This window comes from Rattus rattus, chromosome 13, assembly GCF_011064425.1.
Source record: "Rattus rattus isolate New Zealand chromosome 13, Rrattus_CSIRO_v1, whole genome shotgun sequence".
Taxonomy (NCBI): domain Eukaryota; kingdom Metazoa; phylum Chordata; class Mammalia; order Rodentia; family Muridae; genus Rattus; species Rattus rattus.
In genome coordinates this window covers 61645364-61663031 of record NC_046166.1, presented here as the reverse complement: position 1 = coordinate 61663031, position 17668 = coordinate 61645364, and the positions used below count along the sequence as shown (strand labels likewise).

General features: G+C 43.4%; 1 protein-coding gene across 2 annotated transcripts in view; it reads right to left on the bottom strand.

Annotated features, from left to right (window-relative positions):
- Positions 1 to 17668, bottom strand: part of LOC116914663 (disintegrin and metalloproteinase domain-containing protein 5) — a 75780-nt gene that overhangs the window by 50450 nt on the left and 7662 nt on the right. For both annotated transcript variants that reach the window (XM_032919066.1, XM_032919065.1), the window contains exons 8-14: positions 17084 to 17155; positions 16751 to 16908; positions 15827 to 15908; positions 11418 to 11554; positions 9286 to 9475; positions 4882 to 4977; positions 3446 to 3641 (exon numbers count right to left, since the gene is read on the bottom strand). In XM_032919066.1, coding sequence (XP_032774957.1) covers positions 3446 to 3641; positions 4882 to 4977; positions 9286 to 9475; positions 11418 to 11554; positions 15827 to 15908; positions 16751 to 16908; positions 17084 to 17155 — 931 coding nt within the window. The remainder of the gene's footprint in view (positions 1 to 3445; positions 3642 to 4881; positions 4978 to 9285; positions 9476 to 11417; positions 11555 to 15826; positions 15909 to 16750; positions 16909 to 17083; positions 17156 to 17668) is intronic.

Below are 17668 nucleotides of genomic sequence, written 5' to 3'. Positions count from 1 at the left end.
TGAGAATAGGACCCCCGTTGAAGGAATCAGAGAAAGAACTGGAAGAGCTTGAAGGGGCTCGAGACCCCATATGTACAACAATGCCAAACAACCAGAGCTTCCAGGGACGAAGCCACTACCTAAAGACTATACATGGACTGACACTGGACTCTGACCTCATAGGTGCAATGAATAGCCTAGTAAGAGCACCAGTGGAAGGGGAAGCCCTTGGTCCTGTCAAGGCTGAACCCCCAGTGAACGGGAATGTTGGGGGGAGGGCGGCAATGGGGGGAGGGTGGGGAGGGGAACACCCATAAAGAAGGGGAGCGAAGGATTAGGGGATGTTTGCCCAGAAACCGGAAAGGAATAACATTGAAATGTAAATAAAAATACTCAAGTTAATAAAAAAAAATCAACATTAACACAAGAAGCATTTATTGCGAATGACTCGCTGAGATTTTTAGAGGGAAGCGGCATATTGGCTTCATCGCAGTGAGAACTGCCCTGTGGAGACTCTCTGGCCTGGATACCCCGTCACCACAGCCCTGAACCAGAAGGCTCAGAGCAGTCGAACACAGAATGTTCTGATAACAGTGGTTCCTAACCTTCCTAATTCTGCAGACTTTTCATTCACTTCCTCGTGTTGTGGTGATCCCCAACCACAAAGTTGCTTTTGTTGCTATTTCATATCTGTAAATTTTTGCTACTGTTATGAATTGTAATGCAGAGACATCCGTGCTTTCCGGTGGTCTTAGGTGACCCACGTGACAGAGGTGTCTTGATCCACAGGTTGAGATCCACTGTTATCGATTCTCGGCCTTTTGGCTAAGATCAAGGGTGAGATCCACTGTTTTTAAGGTGCTTCATGGATTCACCCCACAACACTTAGCACCTCGGTGCTCTCTTTGGTACCCCTTCCTTTTAGATTTTTGAGGCTGCAGATAACAAACCCGGTGGCTTTGTTTTCTTGATTCCTGAAACACCACAAATCTGAGGTAACCACTCCCAGTTCTCCAAGGCCAGCATTTTCTTTGTTCCTGAGCCACCCCGGAGATTGACCATCTTCGGACAGCTCATTTCCCTGGGTGTAGGCTCACAGAGCAACAGCGTCTGCTTCTCTGGCTGGATTTTTGTAGGCTTTGAACTACCTGAATCTGTCTACCTGATCAGGTCTACCTGAATCTGAAGGTACAACTCAAGAAAGATGACTGTCAACTGCTGCTAGGACTATTACCAGAGAGACCCAGGCTCCTCCCAGCTGTGCTGTGAGCGAGCACGGCTCTTGGATCTCCAGGATACACAGTTCTGAGGTACAAGGGCCATCGCCTGCTACGGGAATATTCTCAGAAGGGATTCTGAGAGGCACGGTCCATATTTGAGAAGGAGGTTGACTGGATTGAGGGCTCTTGTTTGGCTTTTGCTTTTTGTTCTGCGTTCTGCAGGTAGAGAGGGTACCTTGCATGCTACATGGCAAGTTCCAGGCTGCCCCAGACTGGATGAGAGCCTGCCTTAAAAAAATTAATTAATTAATTAATTAAAATAAACAACAGGTGGAGGTAGCTCATGCCTTTAATTTCAGCACTCTGAGTTGTTCCAGGACAGCCAAGGAGACCCTGTCTCAAACAAACAAACAAACAAAAAAATCACTGGAGAAGAGACAGTTACTCTGTGTGCACTTTTAAAGCCACCATGTGAGGTGACAGTAGACACGTGTAGCTTTTCACACTGGGGGAGGAGACACATTTCTATACTTAGTCCCATCCTAAATCTGGCTCTTTTTTTGAGGACTCAGAACTGAGCTATATAGAGCGAATAGAAAAATTTAAAAAGCAGCAGATGGACACCTGCTGTGACGTCATGATGTCAGCCAGTTGGCACGGGAAGCAGATAAGGATGAGCTGAGAGGGTGCCTCCTCCACTCAGAAAAAAAAATAAAATAAAATGTTTCTGTCGCTGAAATCCAATACAGCTCGATAAAATAAGGCGGGGTTGAAGATGGGTAGGCTGGCAAATACTTTTTTCTGGTGTGAAGTGGAAACATGTTTCAGCCTGTGTGGGCCTAGATATGTGCAGCCTGGTTGAAGGCGACACACTGAGGAGCTAGAAAATGGCATGAAATCCATCACTGAAACAGAATTCATGGGAGCCACCGTACAGATGCCAATGGGAAGAAAGAAAGAGGGAGGGAGGCTTCACTCTGCAGTTACTTCTCTTTTTGTTCATCAGTGTGTTGAACTGTATCTTGCTTGTTTGCCATGTTTGACCCTGGGTTTAATGTTTCAAAAGAATACTCAGAATCTCGGACAGGGGCTGGTAGGATGGTTCAGTGGCTGAAAGTACTATCTGCCCTTGCAGAGGGCCCCAGATTCAGTTCTTGGCACCCGTATGGAGGCTTACAACTGCACATAACTCCAGTTCCAGGGAGCCTACACCCTCTTCTGGTCTTTACAGTCAAACATAGGGTATGCATGTGTACCTGCAGGAACTCACAGGGACATATACAGTAAAAACGAAGAAATCATTAAAATGTTTGAGTTTCAGGCGGTAAGACAGGGGTCATAAAGTACTGCTTCAATCAACTTCAAATTGGGGGGGGAAAAACCCAGAGGAGCACTCCATGACCCTGTGGTGACTGCAGCCACAAACTTTACCTTGAGCTCCCAAAAGCCTGCACAAGACATCCTTCTAAGGTGTCTTTAAGGCAGGGAGATGATTCAATTGGTCAAAGGCTTTCCTTACACGGGAAAGAAGTAGCATCTGGATCTCTGGATCCACATAAAAACCTGGGCATGTAATTCCAGGGGCGGCAAGACAAAAGGGAGAGACAGGTATCCATAACCCTGGAGCTCCCTATCCAACCAGCCTGGCTTCTGAGACTAAGTTCCAGGCCACTCTTTGAATATAAGTGTGTTACAGTGGTATCACACATTTTGGCCAGAGATAAATCCTATGGTGAAGCATGATGTTGTTTCTAAAATGAAATGTCTTGTTCTCAGCTAAGGTGAAGTCCATCCATGCAGGAAAAGACAAGTCAACTCTCAAGCAAGTAACTGTGCTGTCAAATATCAGAGGATCCCTTATTCATCGTCAGCTCTTGAAGGCCCAGTTTGCTCTACTAGAAACCCAGATCCTTTCCATTTAAACTAAACCCCATCACCACGAAATCAGATGTAACACTGTGGGGAAAGCCGCATTTCCGCTTGCAAGTTCTTCTTCTAACAAATGGAAATTCAGTGTCAGCTCAGGGGCTCCTTTGCGTTGTCTCTTGGAAACAACAAAAACAAACAAACCAAAAACAAAACAAAACAAAACAAAACAAAACAAAACAAAAACGGGTTACCTTCAAAATTAATGATTACCAAGTCGGACTTTAGCCATTACTAGGTGACATATTTTTTTTCATCCTGCAGAATTGAATAGCGGGCATTGGGATGGTGAGGCTTTGGAAGAATATTATGACACTTACATTTCCCGAGCAACTTCATGCATTGATTATTACTCGTCATACAAAGACCACTGTAGCAGAAGGCTTGCCCTGAGTCGCAGTACTGCCCGTTGCGTGCGTACGTGTCAGCGACACAGTAAGCGTCATTTCCGTTACAGAACTCCTCAAAGTCACATTCATTCTTCGACTTTCTACAGAGTACATTAACCGGTTTTACCTAGAAGAAAACATAAATGATTCCTTCCAAGGATGCATTTTTTTTTTTTTTTGGTAAAGGCTCTGGGTGGTTTTGAGTGAAACTCATGAGGTCCCATTGCCTATGGCCTCCCATAGGATGACATAGCAGAGGACACTGTGCGACATTAATACGTCTATTAAAAAAAAAAATGTTTCCGCAGCTGGATGCAGGGAAGGTCACGAATCGTGCCCACTCTCCCAGGCTCAAGAACACTTGTTTGCACACGTCTGTTCATTTGTGGTTACGCCCTGTTTAATCAAAAAGGTCCCTTTCGTCTTATGCAGCATCGCAGCAATGTGAGTTGACCATGGCTAAGTGTGGAATTTTGAGTCCTTCCTGCTTTTGAATGGGCCTGTCTCTCTCTAGTGCCTTTACTCTCGTGTCTGGTTGCTCTGCTGTTGGATGCCTGTGCACCCACAATTTTATATCCTTCTCCTTTTATATCCTATAATCATCTCCTTCAGTGTTGTATAACTAACTACCTTCTTGCCTTTTATGAAAGTTTTAGGGTTTTTTTTGGGGGGGGTTATATGTTTATTTTACTTAAAGTAGATACCACTGTAGTCTGGAACCTGAGTGAAATGGGGTCTTGACCCATCCAATTGCTAACAAGAAAATGTCCTACAGCTGATTTTATGGAGGCATTTTTCTCAGTTGAGCTTCCTTCCTTTTAGATAACTCTACCTTGTATCTAGTGGTGACCAAGCCCAAGCTAGTGGTGTGTGTGTGTGTGTGTGTGTGTGTGTGTGTGTGTGTGTGTGTGTGTATTCAGGTGTTATTATTTCTCTAAATAACCATAACTAATACAACCTCACACTCACTGACATCTAAGCACATTTATTGAAATCTTTGATTTACACTGTTTATTTTGTTTTTTTTTTTAAGATGTAAACATTCACAGAGCTCTCTCTAAAGAGTCTGAACAATGAGGATGTAGACAACGGCAGCATTAATTGGTGGGAGGGGGGGTGTGCAGCAGAGCAAAGGACGTTCCCAGAAGACAGTAAACTGAGTTTAACCCGTACAAAGAACTTGTCCAACCGTTGGCCCTCATACAGCTACGCACAGAAAAAAGTGAGAAAAGCTGGAAGAGCCATAGGTCGATCAGACAGAAATTCTTGAGGTCATAGAGGAAACTTAAGGAAGCCAAGCGAGGAGAGCAGAAACATGAGACGGAATGTACAGGAGAGCAGAGGAGTAGAGGCAGATTCCCTCTTACCTTGCAGTCCTGACCACAGCACTCCCCGGAGCCACACGAGGCTTTGGACTTCAGTCGGCACGACATGGGGTCACAGCATTTTCTGTGTGTACAGTTCTACAAAGAAAGGCAACGTCTTACTTAGCTGGGTGTGGCTGAGCCGCGTTCGAAGCTATAGCTCAGAACCTTGCAGACCGCGCCATCTTTGTTCTTACATTACAGGTTTCAATAGCCCATTTTTCAGGGAGGACATGGGAAGAGTCTCATTCAACTGTCTGCGAGAGCGTATTTCTCTCTATTCGGTGCAGCTGAACATGGACTGCCAGGAAGCTACCCAGGGAAACCGTTCCTTGATCTCTTAGGAACAGCCACCCTCCTTAAACATTTCTATATTCTGGTAGCCATCTGTTGCTGCTACTTACGTATAAATCCCAACACCTAGCAGGCTCGGCTCTGCCCAGGCCAGGAGCCTGCTGCGTGTAGACATTTGCTTAGTCCCTCTGTTTTGGTTGCTCAGGAAGGCTGCAGACTGAAAAATCGAGAGCGGCCCTGTCAGGGGAGAAATCCCTGGCCACTTACAATGATTCAAATTTACCAGAGGAACGTGGAGTTAATAATATTGTTGTCCAGTACTGCATCCCTACGTGGCTAGTAACTCGGGCCGTGGGTTGGCACCATCACAGCTACATTATTTTCTTTTTTTTTTTTCTTTTCTTTTCTTTTTTTTTTCCGGAGCTGGGGACCAAACCCAGGGCCTTGCGCTTGCTAGGAAAGCGCTCTACCACTGAGCTAAATCCCCAACCCCACAGCTACATTTAATATGCAGTGCTGCCCTGGAGGACCCATAAATGGAGGTTTTATCCTGCCTAGCATTTTATGTGTTGGGTTGTACAATATATTATCTCTTTTACTGTGGTAAGATCGATTATTAAATATTAATAGCCATCCCCTCTTGCTGCACCTGAGGGGTCTTGGTGGGTTTTCAATCTCTACTCTCTCATTCACCCTCAAGATATTTTCTTATTTATTTCTTCGTTGACCCATTAGCTGTTCCGGGGGCATCTGCTTACTTTTCATTTGTTAATTTTCCAAGATTTGTATTGGGAAACTGCTGTCGTGGTTTAACATTGTAGTTGGTCCACGGCCACAGGAATACATACCCTACTGCTACTAGGTAGGAAGGTGCGTGTGTGATGTCTGTGTGAGTGCTGTACATTGGCCTAAACTGAAACTTGAGTGAACTTTATTGCTTACTTCCTTAAGGATTTTCTCACCTCTGAAAGCCGAGTGCTAAGGCCTGCCACTGCATTGCTGGGCATTTCTACTTAAATGTGTCTGTGCGTGCAGTTGCTCTAATGTTAGATAAACGCATGCTTACAACTCTTGAATGCTCTCCACGATTTGACTGTGAGTTTCTTGTGACAAAACTCTGGACTTGGTCTCCTTTGAGAGATATTCATTGTTCTCTCTCCTCTTTCTTGCTTGTTGGTATAGAGTGTCTTTTTGTTTCTTCACTTACAGGACATATGTGTTCTTAAGTATGAAATGAATATCCCATAGGTGCAATGTGGCTGGTTATTATTTACGGCTGAAAATTTCTGCTAAGATTTTATTAGAAGCATGTAGGGATGAACTCCTCATTTTCTACTTGTCTCGGAACTTAGTTCTTTGTTTCCAAAATGTAGCCTGCCTAAACACAAGCTTCTTTAAAATCGGGCTTCTTTTTTTTTTTTTCCTGATTTCTCTCAGCATTCTGTACATATAACCCCAGTTTCTCTTGTCCTGAAAGGTTACTCCAAAATACAAAAAGAAAAAGGAAAAAGAAAACAACAAAAACAAACAAACAAAAACCACTCAGAGCCCCACAGTGATTCCTTGGCATGTCAATTTGCTTAAAAATTATCTTCCACTTTCAAGAGTTTAGGTGGAGATCCCATTAGGTTAAAACCGTCCGACGATCTAAACCATTGGTTCTCAACCAGAGGATGGTGACCCCCACGGAGATCACATATCAGACATTTACATTATGATTCATAACAGAAGCAAAGTTATAATTATGAAGTGCCAATGAAATAATTTTATGTTGGGGGTCACCGTAACATGAGGAACTGTGTTAAAGGGTCTCTGCCCTAGGAAGGGTGAGGACCACTGGGCTAGAATATTTGAGAGAGTGTTAAGGCTTATGAATCTTCCCCCAAATTGGGAAGTTTTAAGTTATTGGATTTTTTAAAATATGGTTTTTATAACTGTTTTATAACTGTTTTGGGAAGTTCCATCATAAAAATTTCTGCACTTAATGGTGTCATGTGAGCTCTACAGTCTTTCCTTGTCCTTTTTTTTATTTTTCTTTTCCTTTCCATACCCTCTGACTGGATTATTTCAGAAGACCTATCCTCCAGTTCAAAGGTTCTTTCTTCTGTTTGACCCAATCTGTGACTGAAGCTCGTGGTTAGCATGGGTGATATGGCTCTCCCACCTTTCCTAAAACTAAACAAAACTCCAAAACTCCACTTAGCTAGCCCCCAAGTGCAAGGACAGTCTGGTGATTCTGATCCTCTTGGAAAAGAAGGGACATTTCAGACACATGGCACCAGGAGAAAGAACGTGGGAATAATGTAATGCAGACCACAAAGCAGCAGGAGCATGTTGTGATGACGAGGCCTTCAGATGGTGGCAAACCATAGGAGGTCGGGTTCTGCAGAACTGGGTGTTGCTGAAATACTCAGAGATGACAAAATGTAACTATAGACTGTGGGAGGGTTAGTGACTCTGCTTTCCAGGAAGGTGAAGCGTCTCAGGTCTTAGAAGACTAGTTCACACACAGGGAGGCTGGGCACAGCAGCTACCTGCCCCACTGGACAAGACAACTACTCAAATCATCGTCGTCGTCATCATCATCACCACCACCACCACCACCACCACCACCACCACCACCACCACCACCACCACCACCACCACCATCATCATCATCATCATCATCATCATCATCATCATCATCATCATCTTGCTATCCTCATGGAAAGGACCCCATATCAGTTCAGGTACCAGAGAACATGGCTACTCCTCTTCCATCTAGATTCTAAGGAACTGGTCACAAGGCAAAGTAGCACGTGGAGAGGCCAGGCAGAGCAGTTTCTAGGGAGCCTGTGAGGCAGGGCGCCTTAGCAGGCAAATGTGGGTAAATGTCAAACACCCATGAGTGTAGCTCAGTGATGGTAGGGTCTCAGAGACAAAGCTGATTGGAGGATAGCACAGAACATTAAGAGCTAGGATAGTAGTAAACCATTTGGATCTGTGGACAGTAGGGTACAGGATTATTTGAAACCAACCACCACCACCCCTCCCGCCACTCACCTTGTGGATCACATCATAGACATGCAATTTCTTAGGGTAGCGCTGCAATCATACTGAGCCTCTGGTCTCTACAGAGCTTCTGGTACTACTCTGTCATCTCTGGCGATTTCCTACGTGGGTTCTGTATTTATATCATGTCTCTTTCTCTTTCCCCTTCTAGCTCCTTCTATGCTCTCTCGAACTGGCTGTCAATCTCATGATCTCTTCTCCGGTTACTATTATCACAAGTCTATGTATCTACAACACATTGCGAGTCTGTTGTGTTGCTCATGTGTAATGTGTTTAGGGTTGGCCACTAGGCTAACTCCTGAGGAAGTGGGTGGGGGCTATTAAAGACAACTGGTTAACACACAGAGGAGTGGACGTGGGGACCCAGCCCTGGCTGGTGTGTTCGCAGACTTTCTCCTACACCCAAGGCTCAGGAAACATCGAAAAAGAGATGGCAGAAATCTGTGAGAACAGGAAGACTGGGATATCTGCTGGCATCTCCTGGGCCTGACAAAGGAACTGTCCCATGAAGTCTTTGTTATTTAACCCTTCCGCTAACAGGTGACAAGCCTGCTCGGGCCTCTCTATCATTTTTTGCTCATCTGTTGCTTACTTTGATCTTGTTTCCATATTTTATGTCTTCTCCAGGTTTTTCGAATGTTTTGATTAAGAATGCTTGTTCACAGAATGATTTTCTTGTGGATTAAACAGGAACGCATCCTAATGACCATCAAAAGCCGTCTCCCCACCCCCCCCTCCGTGTCGTGTTTGTTGTGAAGGGCAGAGCGTATTGATAGTTAACAGAATTTTAACTTGTAGTCCTTTCTCAGCAGACATGGGCAATAAACAAAGTCAAAAGGGCAGGGCTTACAGGCAGCTCTCATCCAAAGAACCAGCGTGTGAATTCCCAAATGGAACATTAGGAGGTGAAGAGTTCAGCGCTTCACGGAGCTCATGTAGGAAAGGAGAGGGGGTGGGGAGTCTACTTCAAATCTACTTTACTAAGAGATAAATGTTCTCTCTGTTTTCCTTAACATTGCACATAAAAACTGAAGAGGGGTAGGGGGAGGAAGGACCACCCACCTTCAAAGTGCCACAGTCACACTGCTCGTTCATCTCCAATATTCCATTGCCACAGATTCTCCTTGGCCTGGAAGGCTTCTTCTTCTGTCTTTCCATAGGCAAGTCCTGGAGACATTCAAGGTCTTGTGTTGACAGGTATTTGAAGTCATCCAAGCTACAAGTACTGAAGTCCTTCATACCCCCAGAATATCTAGAAGGCAACGATGCGCACATGATCAAAGCTGGGGCTGCTTCGTGTGCTGACCCCCTTAACAGAGTGGTTTGGGGACAGACTTTGAGGGCACCATCCCTTCCGGGAAACATTAAGCACACTTTGAAACACAGTGATGAGATTACTATGGTGATTTCTCATGCTTTTATAATTCTAATGAGAAAAAAATAATGAGAACCAATGATACAATTCAAAGAAAATTTGTCAAATGATGTGCTTGCACAGAACTTAGTAGAGTTAATCCCTCAGTACACAAAATGGGCTGATCCAGGGTTCCCAACTTCCAGTACCTAGATAGACACATTGGAGATGTTAAGGTCTCTCTCTTCTCTCTCTCTCTCTCTCTCTCTCTCTCTCTCTCTCTCTCTGTGTGTGTGTGTGTGTGTGTGTGTGTGTATGTGTGTGTGTATGTGTTAGACTGAGTATGTGTAGAGTATGTTCATTTGCACATGTGTTCTCCTTTAAGTTTGGAATCTGTAAGCACTGGAACTGTTATTTATGGTTTTCTTCCTAAGGTCAAATCATTGATCTTCAAGTTTTCAGACTTAATTTTCCATATATTTTTAAAGCCATTTAATTCTATCTTATACCTTTGTTATGCATACTAGAATAAACGTACTAACTTGAACATTAAGTTAAACCATTGAACATTCTCGAGACGATGGTATTTCTCATTCTTGCTTCTTCCTCACTAAGAGTGTGTGTGTGTGTGTGTGTGTGTATGTATATAACACACACAAATATACTTATACATATATATATATACATACATATATATATACATATATATACATACATATATATATGTTTGCTTGTCTGCAAAGCCAAGATCTGAGTTACCAGAAACCAACTCCCAGGATCAGGACCAAAAGAACCTGGGCGTTTTCTATCCAACTGCCCTCCAAAGACAGTGGCTTGGGATTTATGACTTTAGAACTACAGAAAAAGATGGCTGGGGTAGGCTCCCTCCTCCCCAGAACCAAATGGAAAGCAGGAATGTGGTGAGAGAAAGCAGTTATAGCTCTGCCTGCCTACCATGACAGAAATACACACTCACATAGCTATTGTGCATGCAGTGTGAGGTACTGTCTCAAAGGTGGGAGGACATGGGGGCAGGGGGACTACAGAGAGATCCAGAAAACCTGCTATGTATGTCAACAAGGGAGATGGATCAGATGTCTAAGGGACACCCAGGCTCAAATGGTTCCTGTGCCAGTCCTCACAAATACCATGATGTGGGATCAACCCAAATGTCCATCACAAAATGAGTGGCTAAAATGTGTGTGCTTGCAACTACTCAGCCATAAAGAGTGACAATGACATGGGCAGACTCAGAAGACGCTATGTTAAGTTAGGATTCAGGTCTAGGAATTAAAAACAGCTTATCACTTCACTCAAAAGTAGGATTTAAAATACTGAGCCCCTGAATGAAGATAGTGGAATGGCAGTTGCCAGACACCAGGGAAAGCAAGGAGAAGAGAAGAGGGAGAGGTCAGACGAGAAGGAAGAGAGAGTTCCCGGTCACAGATTCACAAGGGTGGAAGTAGGCTTCTTTTCATGGACAGTGGGGTGATTATAGTTAACATTAATAGATCGTTTATCACAACAGCAATTAGGGCAGCTTTGAATGTCAACGCACTAAAGAAATAAAACGTAAAAGCTACAGATAGGTTTGCCCGTTATTCAGAGCTGATCGAAGTGTATAATACAGTCGTGGATTGAGATTTCATAATGCGCATCATAACGGTGTGCTGACGTTACATACCAGGACTGGTAAAATAAATGCTGAGGGGGAAAGGCAGAAGGGTGCGGAACTTTAGAAGAGTATCACCGTCAGTTACTTGAGTTCAGCTAACAGAAACAGCTGTCCAAAAGCAAAGGGGGGGATGTGCGTGTTTAGTAAAGGAGGCCGTCATCTTACATTGCCTTGGGCGTCATCAGGCAGACGTCTCCTGTACAGTGGCAGCTGTCAGCGTTGTCATAGGTTAAGCCTATACCGATGCTCAGTAGTTGTAGGACGATGACGCTGTAGGACTCTAGTGACAAACCTTTAGGGTACTAAACATGAGCAAAGGAGGGATAGAGTTAGCAAAAGCATTTGCTGCCGTGAAAAAATAATTTATCAACACGTTCAAGATGGATGGATGCTCACATGGGATATAACTGTAATAGTTATATAAATGTTTCGATGATGGGTGTTTTGTTTTTTTTTTAAACATAGGTGACTCGGTATAGTTTCACTTCGGAATATGATGAATTAAGTGACAGCCCAGGCCGCCTTGGCAAAGCTAACCCATGAAGAGCACCTCATTTCTGAGACTTCTTTGTTTGACTTTAAGCCAAGGCCTTTAATCTTGTATTTAATAATCAGATCTATACTCCTCAATGGGTCCCAATAACCCAGATTTCCTATGATGCCCCCCATGGTGCCACTCTGTTGAGAGGAGGCTAGCCTCGACCTCCTCAGATCCATCCAATCCAGGAGATAGGATCAAATTGTTTGAAGGAAATGGTGGCAGCCATGGAGCTCCAGAGGGAGGGAGACATTTGGAGTGGCCTCTGTGTATGAAGTTGGAAACGTGTCTTCTGCAGCATAACAGAACCCTGAACTTGGATTTTGAAAGCAACAACAGCTTCAAAGGGTGTTCTTTGCTAATTTGACTGCTATCAAACATTTTTCAAGTGAGCATTGCGACTTTGTTTAAAGTACTGTCTTGAAGTGTTTTAGACTTAATCCTGAGTTCTTATGTATCCTTATGTAGCTGTGGTGTCTAGCTTGTATCAGCGAGGACAGAACAAAGAGTTATAGAGTTAAATATTAATCAACAAAATATCCCATATCGTCAATATCATAAACAGAGCTTGCTCTTCGGGATTTGATACAAGGAAGGGATTCCCGCTCTTGCTGCCCCCCTTCGGTGCACAGCACTGTGAGTCAAGCAAGAGCAATCAGTCCAAATGGAAACAGAGCAGCCATGCAAGGGGACAGGAAAAGAAAGTCACTGTCTGTCATCTGCAAAAGGTGCCATCACACACTCAGAGGACCTACACATTTTGCTAAAGGGTACACAAATGCAGTAATCTTGAAGCAACCAAAACTAACACGTATGATTTGGTAGTATTTGCAATAAGGACACAGCAGGGAAAACAAGAACACTACTCATGACATTGCTCATGATACAGAACCAGGGCGAACCTCGCAGACAGAGGCTCCGTGCTCCCCAAAACGCAGATAGAAAGAGCTAAAGACGACACGAATAATCACTACCGTGTCAGCTCTTAGAAGACCACAGATGGTTAAAATATCTACTTTATCTGAAGTCATACAGTTTTTAACTCCCAGTTACAGTCTACGTATAAGTAAGAAGAATTCTAAACTCTGTACACTATCCGCCCCCATCCAACCCACCAGCCACAGCTTCTGGGAGAGTAAGGTGGCTTCTGTCATCACCTCTTTATTTAATCCAAACTATAATTCAAGGCTGTGCGGTATTTATTGAAAACAAAAAATAGAGACCAACAGAACTTAGTAAAAGGCCCCCACGTGAAACCATGTGTGCACAAGCATAAGTTGCTGATTTTTTTTTTCCAGAGCTGGGGACCGAACCCAGGGCCTTGCGGTTCCTAGGCAAGCGCTCTGCCACTGAGCTAAATCCCCAACCCTATTTTTTTTTCAAGAATGGCAAGATATCCCAGTGAGAAAAGGGAAGAGTCTTCAATGAAGGGTGTTGTCAATCCTGGGGCTGTTCATCATTCACAAAAGCTAATGTAAAATAAATGGATCACAGACCTAACAGATAACACCTTGGACTCACCAGTGTGAAGGTTTTTGACTTTGGCCTTTGAAGCTCAGGGAACTAAGCAAAAGATATTCTCTCTCTCTCTCTCTCTCTCTCTCTCTCTCTCTCTCTCTCTCTCTCTCTCTCTCTCCAGCAAATGAATCAATCAACTAGTCAAAAGGCAGACGATTGGAAAGATGTTTGAAAAGTATCTATCTGCTGAACTGTTGATGTCTAGTGTGTAAGGAGCTCTCATAACTCAATGGGAAAATTGATTTAACACAGGACAAAAATGCAGACATGTGCTGAGAGCCAAACTGACACTTTCACAGCACATGAATAACCAGTTGTGTGAAGCCCTTGGCACAACCATTCACTAGGGAAATAAAGCCAAATGTCAGGTCATACCTAGTACAGTGGCCAAAAGTACTGACAGACAAAAATATTGAAAAATAAAAAAAAAATACATAACATGGGTCCAAAAGAGTAGACATCCCAAAGCTCTCAAAAATCCTGCAGTCGCCCCATCAACATCAGAAGACATCTGCCAATCAAAACGAAGACATTATTGCAAACCACAGAAAGGAAAGGAATGGAGCCCAGTCTGTGATAGGTGTTAGGGGAAAAAAGACAGATAAGAGAGAAAAGCAAAAGGTGGGTGCCACGTTCTTCTACGCCTGAGGAAGAGAGACTAGATTCCCTCATGGAGATGCTCAGACACAAAGAAGGAAAGCAGATCCCATCCTTCTGCTAAGAAATTATTCTCCCCCCAAAATTTTACCCAAGGAAGATACACAGGAAACCTCATGAGAAGTAAGATTTTTTTTTTTTATTTTAAAAAGTCACTGCCAGGAAGTTAGGATCCAAAATAAACTCTAGCGAACAAGCCCTGGTGCTTACAATACAGAATGTTCCAGAAAATGGGCCTCCAATCAAGAAGCAGAGTGAAGGCATGTTCAGACAGCCAAGGGTTGTTCAAATGGAAGCTGTGTTTGGGGAATTTAAAAAATATGGTGGACTTAAATTATGAAGCATCAGAACATATATATATATATATATATATATATATACCTAAGTCGACATAAGATGTTCATAGCTTTAAATGCTTTTAGATAAATGCACCATCAAGGTTTCTGCTTTAGAAACTAGGAGTTTAAAATATGAAAGTAGATCAAAGTCATAAAAAAGTCAGATATTAGTAGAATAAGTCAGTTGTATTTTAGTCATTTTAAAAAGGAAAAGAACTAGAGAAAACGAAACCCAAAGGTAAGGCCAAGGTGGAGGAAGACGTCTGGAGAGCTCCCCACACTGGGGAAAAGAATATTGTGAGCACATATTATGAGTACATATGAAATTGACAACACCTTTAAAGAAGAATGTGCCATCGCCTACACAACACAGTGAATCAAATCATTCATAACAGAAAAATGAATTGATTTCTTTAAAACTTCCCAACAAGGGAAATTTCTTTAAACAGCTTCACTGATTTTTTTTTTCTTTTTCAAGAGAACACTCAATGAAAAATAACAACTATTTCAAAAATAAAGGAGGAGCTTCCATAATTCATACTTCTAGAATGGATCTACAAGTTGAATACAAACAAATATAACCAATAAGCATTTAAAAATTGTGCAAGTCAAGAGCCAGGAGGCAGTGGCGCTGGCCTTTAGGCCGGCACTCTGGAGGTGCCGAGGCAGACAGATCTCTGACTTCAAGGCTAGCCTGGTGTACAGATCGATTTCCAAAGCAACCAGACTGTACAGAGAAACCCTGTCTCAAAAAACAAAATTCAAAGCCAGCAAACAAACAAACAAAAAAGTCAAATGAGCCAAGGCAAAGAGTTTTTAAAGCAGTGGTGTAATGAACTGAATCATAAAGGTTATAAAAAGGTAAGTGAATTCAGCAAAAGATCTCTCCCCTCCTATAGAAGTTCTCCTCTGAATCCTCCCCTCAGAGCTGGGGGAACTCTGCAGAAGAGAGAGAGGAGGAATTGTAGGAGTCAGAGGATTGGAAGACACCAGGAGAACAAGGCCCACAAAACCAACTTAGCGGGGCTCATGAGGGTTCACGAGCAGCAATCATGGAGCCTGCCTGCGTGTGTGCTAGGTCCTCTGTATACATGCTGAGGCTGTTGGCTTGCTGTTTTGGTGGGGAACCCTGCTCTTGGGAGCCCCCTTTCTTCATATTAGGTTCCCTCACCCAGGCCTTTATATGAAGGTCTCCGCCTAGTCTTACTGTAACTTGTTACGCTACATTCACTTGATGTCCCTGGGGGACCTGCTTTTTTCTCAGGTAGGGAGAAGGGATGGGAGTTGTGGGCTTGGAGAGGTGGGAGGCTGGGGAGTGGATCTGGGGGTAGCGGAGGGGGGAAACTGTGGTCAGGTTGTATTATATGAGAGAAGAACAAACACACAAGTACAAATTAATAAGTGAGTAAGCTGATACTTAAACGAGCAGATAAATAAAAGATTTTCTCCTCCTTTAAAATATTTAGGAATTTTTCAAAACATGAAGAAAGGGAGGGGGGGGGGACGGGATAGCAATAGCTTACCAGGGCAATGGCAGCACCATAGATCGGTTTACACAGATTCCCCGGATAGAGGGCTCCCGTGGAAGCAGGATGCTCCACAAATCTACAGAATGATCACGAGTAGATTGAAAAGCAGTGTTAGTAGTGTCAGCATTTTTCATAGGATCAAATATCACCAAACACTTACTGTAGCCTAAGCTCTGTGCCGCTGCAGGGTTGCCCTACTTAAATGTACTTCCTGAGGCTTTGCTATGACGAGTATTTTATTGCCTCTAGTGTGAGGCTGATAACTACCTAGGGATACGTGAGGATAAGACCGAATCATCTACCGAAAGTGCCATTGCCCCAGCAACGGTGATTGGTCAGTCTGGTTCCACGGATTCTGGTGTGTGGGTGTGGGTGTGTAAAATTTTGAGTGTCTAGCTAGGAATCTCTACAACTTTGATTTTTAGGCCCTGCTGTCCGTTTATCACTGGGAGTAAGGACATCTGTATTAGAAAATGAAATATTAACCAGGCGATTAATTAGATAGGAAATGGGACTATAGATATTTGATGACAGGTAACAGACACTCATAAGCCAAGGCGGTTTGGTTCGTTTTCATAGATTTCTAGCTTCTGGTTTCTTACGACAGAAACCCTTGGATTTTATCTGGTTATGATGGGGAAATGGAGGCACCGTGTCCAGGATGAAGCCGCAACGGCTCCGGTGCTTGACTGCATAGCACGCCCTTGGCCTTCCATGTTCTCTAATAAAAGTGTACGCATTTTACCCTGCATCATGTCTAAGGGAGGGAGACGTCATAGCTTCTATGTTTCTTATCCATGATATCTGAGAGATTCGAAAACAATACGTGCAAAAGCAAACGCGTACCTTCCGATATTAATATAGTGTGTCATTTGACTTATCCCTTCCATGCTATAGGTACAGAATTATGGTGCTTACGCCAGTAAGTATGAAATGTGCAGCGGTCTATACTTATGTTTCCAATGTAAAAACTGGACCAGTAAGTTTTCAGGTGCCTCTGGGAAATCAATTCTGTTTTCCTTCGACCAGATTTCAACGGAATTTATTAAAACCGTCAGTTTCAACTTGGAGAACATCTAAAAAGATAAAGGAGAGCTTGTATATAATGTCGAGTATCACTTAAAACACCTAAAAACATATTTAGCGTGGTTATTTTGTGTCACATAGAGGCTTCAAGAACTTAGCAAAGCATGACACACATTAATGTACATATATTCACAAATCTAAAAAACTTGCTTTTGAAAAACTCACAGTGTTAATGAAACCGATGATCTGAATGACTTTCTGTAGCACGACCCTAGTGTCGGAGCCCATGTAATCAAACTGAAAAAGAAAATGTTTTAGAAGTATGAATGTCTCTAGATAGATAAGCACGTGTCTTTAAACATACAAATGTACTGAACTCTGAGGAAGCAAGAAGGCCACATTCTGACTGAAATCCAGAAAGACCAATAATGATAAGTAAACGATTAGTTTAAAATGTCAAGTGATGTGAGTTTTATCATCATTCAACACGTTGTAGACCAGGAGCATGATGGCACCATGGTGGCTCCAGCCATGCCTGTCTCCACAGAGCGACCGGTGTCAATGGCTGAGCACAACAGCCCACATTCATGGTAGCTGAAGAAGCCGGGCAAAACACCACCAGGGCTAGTAGCAGTAAAGCTGTAGGAAATAAGTGTCACCAATATTCAACGGTTGCTAGGATTCGTGTTGATAGAAGACAGGAAACGAGAGAGGAGCTGTGGAGGGGGTGGGGCGGGAATCAACAAAAGAAGCCCTGGAGGGGGGGTAGGGGTGGAGCGAGGGTGGGGGGGGTGGTGAGAGCCAGACACA